The sequence below is a fragment of the Morus notabilis genome, unplaced genomic scaffold (assembly GCF_000414095.1).
Source record: "Morus notabilis unplaced genomic scaffold, ASM41409v2 Scaffold544, whole genome shotgun sequence".
NCBI classification, from domain to species: domain Eukaryota; kingdom Viridiplantae; phylum Streptophyta; class Magnoliopsida; order Rosales; family Moraceae; genus Morus; species Morus notabilis.
This window is the reverse complement of record NW_010367917.1, coordinates 340619-349452: the sequence shown is the minus strand read 5'-3', so window position 1 is coordinate 349452 and position 8834 is coordinate 340619. Positions and strand designations below refer to the sequence as shown.

The following is an 8834-nucleotide window of genomic DNA, read 5'->3' as shown; positions in this document are numbered from 1 at the left end:
TTTTTTTTTTTTTTTTTTTTGCTAAACGAAAAAAAGAAAAAATACATGTCCTTTTACTTAGTGAGTCTCCGAAGCCTGTACCTGAGAGCTAACAAAAACAATAACAAATAACGTCATCCATCGTATGGCTTATCTTCTTCCTCCCACAGCTGCTGTCCGGCGGAATATTTAAACTTTTTTTTTTCTCTTTATTTCTTTTGTTTCAAGTCTCATTCATTTCTGATTTTCTGTATTCTCCAAATTAACTCCAGAGTCCAGACAAACAATTGAGTTGTTGATTCATACACGCAAAACAATTGTATTGCATTATAAATCCCACTTTTCCCAGACTAGATTAGATCCCAAATCCCAATTTGTTTCGTTCATCGTCTCTCATCTCTAGTCATCGCAATTATTCATTCATTCACTATCAATATAAATGTCGGGAATCATGAGGCAGATTGCGAAGCAGCGGATAATTGCGGCGACGGTCCACCGTATGACGACGCAGACTTCGTCATCGGAGACATCGAGGAGGCAGCGGAGGCACAAGTGGGACCAGGGCGGGTCTCGGGATGAAAATCAGAGCGGAGGAAGATCAGAGCGGAGGAAGATCAGGGCGGAGGCCAATTGCCCTCGCTGTTCCTTTAACCGTATGGGTATGGACTTTTTCTTCTCCGACACCAAATTCCCCAATCTCGATGCCCATGATAATGATAAGAGTCATCATTATCAGGGAGAGGCGCTCAATCTCTGCCCCAATTGTAAGACCGCCTACTACTTCCGACCGCACAGGATCGCTCCTCTCCAGGGTACCTTTGTGGAGATCCCCTCCGCTGGTAATAATTATAACAAGAAAGATAATAATAGTATTAGTAATATCATTAATAATAATAATAATAATAATAATAATAATAATAGCAACAACACTAGTCCTAGTCCTAATGTTAATAATAGGCTCAACTTGCTTAAGGCATCCTTCTGGGAAAGTTTGACATCATCTTATGATGGCAATGCTAACGGCAATAATGGTAATGGTAATGGTAATGGACCTCCGCCGGGCAATGGGGTGGCGGTCCACACTCCTCCGGGGCCGCCGTTCGCGCCTGGGCTTAATGTGGTTAGAGCAGAGAGAGAGAAGGGGGGTGGGCAGCAATGGGGCGGGTCCAATCTGGGAAAGGATTTGCCGACGCCTAAGCAGATTTGCATGGGTCTTGACAAGTTTGTCATTGGCCAACACACGGCTAAAAAGGTCAGGTCTTGTCTTCATAAAGTTTTTCTTTCTCCATCCTTTAAATTAAATTAAATTAAATTAAACTGAATTAAAAGGAGATGCAGATGTTAATCCGTAAAAGAGTTGTTAAAATATGCAAATGCAGGTGCTTTCTGTGGGTGTTTATAATCACTATAAAAGAATATACCAAGCGTCCTTGCAGAAGAAGACAGGAGGTGATGATGATGACGACAACGTGGAACTGGAAAAGAGCAATGTGCTTCTGATGGGTCCGACTGGCTCTGGGAAGACATTGCTTGCCAAGACACTCGCTCGATTTGTTAACGTTCCTTTTGTCATTGCCGATGCCACTACTTGACGCTCTTTGTGGATATTTGTCTCTTCTGTTATTCTAAACTTGTTATGTTCAAACTTTGTTTACTGAAAAATGCAAAAATGCTGCTGCTTCTCTTTTATTGCAGGCTGGTTATGTTGGAGAAGATGTTGAATCGATTTTGTATAAACTACTCGCGGTTCGTGATTTGATTTGGTGTTTCGTTTCCTTATAGTGAGTGATGATCTTTACTTTTCATTCATATTATCTCTGGACCGACGCTGTTGTTGTGATGGCAATAATAGGCAGCAGAATTTAATGTACAAGCGGCACAACAAGGAATCGTTTACATTGATGAAGTTGACAAGATAACCAAGAAGGTTCATTCATTTATGTCTTTGAAGAAACTGAATTACAAAGTTGAAGTATCTTTATTTTAACAAGTTGGAGTCATTTCTCACAGGCTGAAAGCTTAAACATTAGCAGGGATGTTTCTGGTGAGGGTGTTCATGAGGGGGTGCAGCAGGCATTGCTGAAAATGCTTGAAGCAACTGTGAGTTAATGCCGTCACATTTCAGTCATAGCTCGTATTACTTTCTTGTTTATTGTATTTTCACTAGTTCTCATCTAAAATTTTGCATCTATGCTAATTTAGTGTTTCTTTCTTTTATATATATATATATATATATATATATATATTGGTTTCCTACTTCATGAGTTTGCCCCCCTTAACCGTGAACATTTGAAAATCACTTCTGATTCCTTTGAACTTCATCCCATCTCCACACCCTAAAAGCCAAAAAAAAAAAAAAAAGGCAAAGAAAAGCAATGACGGATATCACTGTGTGTGCTTAATTGAGATTGAATTTAAGTTATTTAGGCCTCATTCATTTCACCGATTCGAGTTTTGTTACAGTAAAAAGCTCTCAAAAACAGTCACATCGAACTTTTTTGTTACAATAATAAACTCTCATATAAAGTCACATCTCAACTCGAATCAGCGAACTAAGCGGGCCCTTAGTTAGTATATCTCCTGTGATAATGCTGGATATGTCTAAAGATGCTGCAACAAATAAAGAAATAGAAACATCGGTTGGGATACCATTACTTTTTCTCTAGTGTAAAAGTGTAGGACAATTCTGAGAAGTGTTACCAGGTTCGAGAGTTCTCTGCCTTTTCATATTCTTAAAATTTGGACATAGTGACTTTAAAGAATGGAATGGTCATATGAGCTTTCACCTAGAAAATGTAATTGTAAAGAGTAGCATTTTGAGAGCGCAACATGAACGCATGCCTTTTATTTATTTATTTATTTAGTTCAAATGGAAGTCAACTCAACTTTCTGCTGATTGATTTTCTTTGCAAATTATAATCCCTACCTTCTTCGCTCAGATGGAGGGTATCTCAGATGTTTGTGCGTGATGAAAAGAAAAAAAAGTTATGAATGATAAATAGGAAGGACTACATCTAGTCCCTGATTTTATTTTATCTGCTTAATCCCTACCTTCTTAGCTCAGATAGAGGGTATCTCAGACGTTTGTGCGTGATGAAAAGAAAACAATTATGAATGATAAATAGGAAGGACTACATCTAGCTCCTGATTTTATTTTGTCTGCTTAGTTCATTTTGAAATTATAGTGTTAAGTTCTAGCTTGCTTCTGTGCTTATTTTCTCGGAGGCATTTTTCTTCATTCTCTTTTTATATGAATGTTTGTTAATTGTAATTTGTTTTCCACTTCTTCCGTTACTTTAGATCTGCTTCTTAATACTGAGACGATTATTCTGCTAATTGCTTAAGAGTGTTGTATTTCTCTTTGTCTAGATAGTGAATGTTCCTGAAAAGGGGGCGAGGAAGCATCCTAGGGGTGATAACATACAGGTGTGCCCTTTCTACAGAACGCTACATGCATGAAATACCGTTGATATTTTAGGAAATTGCCAATATTTCATTTAAGTTCTAACTTCATGTAAATGATCTGCAGATAAATACAAAAGACATTCTTTTTATATGCGGTGGAGCATTTATTGATCTTGACAAAACCATTTCAGAAAGGTAATGATTTCTAGAAAACCATACATTTTTTTCTTCTCTTTTTTTAATCCTATTCTGATTTCAACATGATGTTGTACACTAACAGAAGGCAAGATTCTTCTATTGGTTTTGGTGCTCCTGTTCGTGCTAATATGAGAACTTCTGGTGTAACCAATGCAGCAATCACATCCTCTTTACTTGAATCAGTAAGAACGTGGGGACTTGAATCTTCTAAATATTACTTTGTCACATATATTGTGTATATTGCATAAATACCTATATAAACATATTATTTATTACATATATACACATGCATTGTTCTAATTGATGCATGCAATGTGGAAGTTGCAAAGGAAAACACGTAATAAGGAATTGAAGTCAAATTTCTTTCTGCTCTCCAGAATAACGAGAAACAAAAGAAAACAAAAGAAGATGTTGAAATCCTTTCATTTAAATGTGAGTATGGAACTAAAACGTGTTCTTTTGTTTCCAGGTTGAAAGTTCTGATCTTATTGCGTATGGTCTCATACCAGAGTTTATTGGACGCTTTCCAATTTTAGTTAGTTTATCAGCTTTAACTGAGGACCAACTTGTTCAGGTTACTTCATTAACTTTTTTGCTTGTGCCTTTTCAAATCTCTTTCAAAGTTGGACCAGATATTTTAGAAGTGTTTTCCATGTTCTTAAGCGGCTCTTTCCAATGGAATTTACACTAGTTGATTACGTCTCTTATGTTGGGTTCCTTAATAAAAAGTTTATTCCAAACCTCCCCAACAGATAAAAACTAATCTCCTGACTCCCTTCCCACCATTATTGGCGCTATACCTCTATTTTTGTTCTGGCGTACCAACTTTGACTTGCCTCTATTCCAAACAAAATATTTAAAGAAAAAAAAAAAAAAAAAAAAACTAATCCCAAGTTTTCATGCTTGGGTGCAGTTACCTGATGTCCTTTGTTTTTATTTTATCCCGCAGGTCCTCATGGAACCAAAAAATGCCCTTGGCAAGCAGTACAAGAAGTTATTTAGCATGAATAACGTAAACGCTTTGCCTCTCTTTACACACATGCTCATAAAGGCACTTATACACACACGGACATAAAAGTGTTCAATTTAATTATACTATATCCTTCTATAACATTTCAGGTTAAGCTACACTTCACGGAGAAGGCGCTGAGAATGATTGCAAACAAAGCAATGGCTAAGAATACTGGTGCGAGGGGTCTAAGAGCAATACTTGAAACTATTCTAACTGAGGCAATGTATGAGGTATGTTTCCAGCGCAATTAAACATTGAGCACAATCTGTTTCGAATTTTCTTTCCCGAAATTTGCTGTATTCTCTGACATAATTGCTTTGATACTTTTGTGCCAGATTCCAGATGTCAAAACAGGAAATGAAAGGATAGATGCTGTAGTAGTTGATGAAGAGTCGGTAGCTTCAGTGAATGGTCTTGGATGTGGAGGGAAGATTCTTCATGGAGATGGCGCATTGGAGCGTTATTTGGCAGAAAGCAAGTTGAAGGATTCAGTTGTATGATCTCAAATATGACACATTCACCCCATATTATCCAAATTGGTTTTTAGTGTTCATGTGTATTTAGAGATGAAACGTGTGAACTAATTTGGCTAACTTGGCTTGTTAGATAGACTTTCATGGGTTCATCTTACCTTTGATTATCAAAAAAAAAATCCCTTACCTTTCCTTTTGTCTGTAAATGGTTGCAGGAGAACGTAGAGGGAACTGAGGGAGAGTTGCAGGATGGAGAATCTGAACTTTCATCAAGAGCCATGAGCATGTAACACTAATACCATCTCGTTAGTTATTGTTTTCATCTTTGTCTCATTGTTATTTGTAAAAATCTCATTCATAATTCTCTCCAGTTATATCTCCTTGTAAAGAACAGTGTAGCTTCTAATTCAAGTTCACCAGATGGGTATAATCGAAAGGGAAAAAAATTTGGAATTCATAAAGAAAAAGATTGTATAAAGACCTCTTTAAACATTAATAAATGAGGGGATTTGAGTTTACACAAGTTTATATTCCTCACCAGGTTTCAGTTTTTAAATTGTGTTTAGTTCTTGAAAATGATAGTTTTGCGGATGGCTAAATTAACTTAATAGTTTCATGTTTCTCTCGTGTGACCACTAACTTGGAATCTGGTGAGGTGACTGGTTTTTTAATTTTAATTTTATTTTTGTTTTTGTTTTTGTTTTTATTGTTCATGGCCCCTCAACGCACCCGTGTGCACACACCAAATATAGGCACAATGTTTGTGAGGACGGCATAAGAAAATTAGAACTCTTAAGCAATGAGCATTTTGGGTAGTGGAGCCGTTTGCAAAAGTCGTTCAGTCTTTTTAGTTCTTTTATTTATTGGTTCTGAAGGAAGGATCCCCTTGTCACGCTAAACTAAAATGTAGTAGCTCGTGTTAGGATAGCTTCACTCAAGTTTTGGATGTTTTGCTGTGATGAAATTCTAAAACCAAAAGCGAAGTTGTTGTTGGTATTCCTTTCTTGAACTGGGAACAAAACGTGACAGCCTGAGCAAGCAGCATGTAGACAATGGCATACAAGTGCAGTGTTTTTTTTTTTCCGTCTTGCAAGTTACAAATAACTAGATGCCTCTACTTCCTGTGCTCTGAGACTGACCAAAGTCATTGGAGGAATACCTTGTTGATTACTGAAAACATTGTCAGGATCTATTAGGGTTTTGGCTCTGACCAACCTATCGAAGTTATCGAGAAAGTACTTCTCGCCCCAAACCCTGGCAATTTCCACAAAGTCATCGATGGTAGAATTAAGCATCACTCCGAGGTCAAAATCTATGTAGTTGACGTAAGCAACCCTCGGACCCCATGAGACATAGGGCGCCATTGAGTTATATAGTTGTCTTATCCAATTTATGTAGTCATTTCTTTTCTCATCGTCCTGCTGTTGCCATTCCACCAGGTATTGAATCGAGTACAGGTTGCCTTTTCTATGTGGGAAGGCTATAGAATAATTGCTTATGCGATCCATGATCCCTCCGTAAGGATCAAAGATGACATACCCTTTCGGCTGCTTCTCCAGTAGGTCTATGGCAGCCCTTATTCCTGCATAGGAAATTGGGGTGCGCACGTAGTCTGATTTGGCTTTGAAGTATTTCTTGTCTCGCAAATATCGATTTTGTAACTCTAACACCGAGCTTTCTGGAGGTAGGCCAGAGAAGAACACAATGGACTCAATCCAACTCATTTCTGCACAATCGTCTTCCATGACACCCAACTCTGGAAAGGCCCAGGCGAGGTGGGAGAGCGTATCGGCCTTGGATCCCAAATAAAAGCCTTTGAAAGTAGCTGATATTCCAATAGTAGACGTAGCTTCTGGCAAGCCGGCACCAACAAAACATGAGAGATAAAAGTCATCTCTCAAGTTAGGCGCAACATGTTGCCACTTGTAGACCAGCTTAGCAACCTGGTCTGAGGTGCCTGGTCGGGACACCACAAAGGTGGTGACGGTGGGTGGGACTTTAAGCAATTGGATCTTCCAAGCATAGAGAATTCCCCAAACACCCCCACCTCCACCTCGGATGGCCCAAAAGACATCCTCTCCCATGCCATGTCGGTCCAATAATTGCCCGTTAGCATCGACAAGCAGGGCATCCACCACATTATCAGCTGCAAGTCCATACTTCCTGGAGAGCAATCCAAAACCACCCCCGGCAATATGGCCGCCCACACCCACAGTCGGGCAAGAGCCTGCTGAGAAAGCATGAACATTGCTTGCTTTCGCAATGGCATAGTAGGTCTCACCAAGTGTTGCACCTGCTTCGACCCAAGCGGTTTTGGATTCCAAGTCGAGGGTGATCTGCTTCAAATTCATCATGTCAATGATGACAAAGGGCGGGGTGGCAATGGAGGAAGTGCCCTCATAGCTGTGGCCGCCGGACCTAACTATGATTTTGTAGGAGGCTTTTCTAGAGCACAAGACGGCGCTCGTTACTTGCGCTACATTGTGAGGAAGTATGATGGCAATTGGCTTGGGAATCGAGGGAGCCACAAAGCGCAAATTTTGGATGGAAAAGTTGAGCATGTTGTAATAGGAATAGGAATAGTCGTCAGCGGGCGTGCTACTAGTGTCGGGGAATGTGGTGAAGTTGTGGACGTCATGAAGTGTGAGACAGGAAGAGATCTGGTCTGTGGGAGCACCAGCTAAAGATAAAGGAACGGACATGAAGCACATAAACACGAGGCATAGGGAAAGCCCTGTAGCCTTTTTCTGCACCAAGTGCTTCTCCATAATATTGCCTCTATCGTTTTACATATATATATATATATACACACATCGAAAAACAAAAGATTAAAAAATAATAATAATAAGTAAGAAAGCATTCACATATGCAAACAACGACATGCGACGTACGTGCCACAACTCACAAGAATTTGGCTAGAAGAAACAAATAAGAGGATTTCTAGTTTAATGGATTAAAGAGGGAGAATAATATGATACATTATTGAGGACAAGGAGAAAGCGATCGTAGAATATGTACTACGTTGCCGGCGACCCAATTTATACATTCTGAATATTTAATGAGGCCAAACATCTAAGGAAACAAGTTTTGCACGATTATATAGGTTAAGGTGGGGATCCAGTGACAAAGACTCAATTAACTAGATTTCGTTTTATATGTATTACATATTCGAATTCATGTCTTCGTATGCATGCCGGCAGAACCAACCAACATTAATAAGACTTTAAGAGCTGTCCACAACTCATGACTTATCAGATAGCCGACGTTTGTAAGTTAGAGTTTAAAGAGTCGTGCAATTGGAGAAAAACCCGCAATTACTACCATTATTTTTGCCGGGCTATCCCAGGTGACTTGATGGTGTTTTCAGCTTCGTTTGTTGGTAAATGGAGTTGTTGCACTTATAGTAGTCAGATTTGCGGGAGAAAGAACTAAATTGCAGTTGTTTAAACAAATTATCACTCCAATTTCATATTAGAAGATTCCATCGACTAATGAAAAATTGATAATGAGTTGATATATTTATACATAAACTATATATATATATATATATGCACACTACATAAACAGTATATATATATATATATGTATATATGCACACTACATAAACAGTATATATATATATATATATACACGCACACACATTAATGATTAAAAATTTGGTCACTAGTGATATTTATTTATATAATATTGTGTAAAGTGTGTTGTATTGTATTACGGTATCGCAATACATTAAAGAAATTAATAACTTAATGCTGTGTTAGGCGCGA

General features: G+C 38.5%; 2 protein-coding genes across 2 annotated transcripts; one reads left to right on the top strand and one right to left on the bottom strand.

The window, feature by feature from the left end:
* Positions 1 to 87: 87 nt before the first annotated feature.
* Positions 88 to 5581, top strand: LOC21395860 (CLP protease regulatory subunit CLPX1, mitochondrial). The gene is made up of 13 exons (XM_024175830.1): positions 88 to 1231; positions 1359 to 1567; positions 1665 to 1725; positions 1832 to 1906; positions 1990 to 2079; positions 3349 to 3405; positions 3509 to 3579; positions 3665 to 3764; positions 4052 to 4156; positions 4532 to 4594; positions 4702 to 4824; positions 4930 to 5088; positions 5283 to 5581. The coding sequence occupies exons 1-13, from the start codon at positions 419 to 421 to the stop codon at positions 5355 to 5357; spliced, it is 2001 nt and encodes a 666-aa protein (XP_024031598.1). The 5' UTR covers positions 88 to 418; the 3' UTR covers positions 5358 to 5581.
* A 580-nt stretch (positions 5582 to 6161) lies between these two features.
* Positions 6162 to 7835, bottom strand: LOC21395859 (reticuline oxidase). Its single transcript, XM_010113770.1, has one exon. The coding sequence runs from the start codon at positions 7833 to 7835 to the stop codon at positions 6162 to 6164; it is 1674 nt and encodes a 557-aa protein (XP_010112072.1).
* Positions 7836 to 8834: the final 999 nt, after the last annotated feature.

What these genes read in the sequence shown, in the direction of transcription:
- LOC21395860 (XM_024175830.1), top strand. Translation starts at nt 419, where the DNA reads ATGTCGGGAATCATGAGGCAGATTGCGAAGCAGCGGATAATTGCGGCG. An exon ending in GTCATTGCCGATGCCACTAC is followed by an intron (nt 1,568 to 1,664) that starts TTGACGCTCTTT and finishes TGCTGCTTCTCT; the next exon opens with TTTATTGCAGGCTGGTTATG. An exon ending in CATCCTCTTTACTTGAATCA is followed by an intron (nt 3,765 to 4,051) that starts GTAAGAACGTGG and finishes TTTTGTTTCCAG; the next exon opens with GTTGAAAGTTCTGATCTTAT.
- LOC21395859 (XM_010113770.1), bottom strand. Translation starts at nt 7,835, where the DNA reads ATGGAGAAGCACTTGGTGCAGAAAAAGGCTACAGGGCTTTCCCTATGC.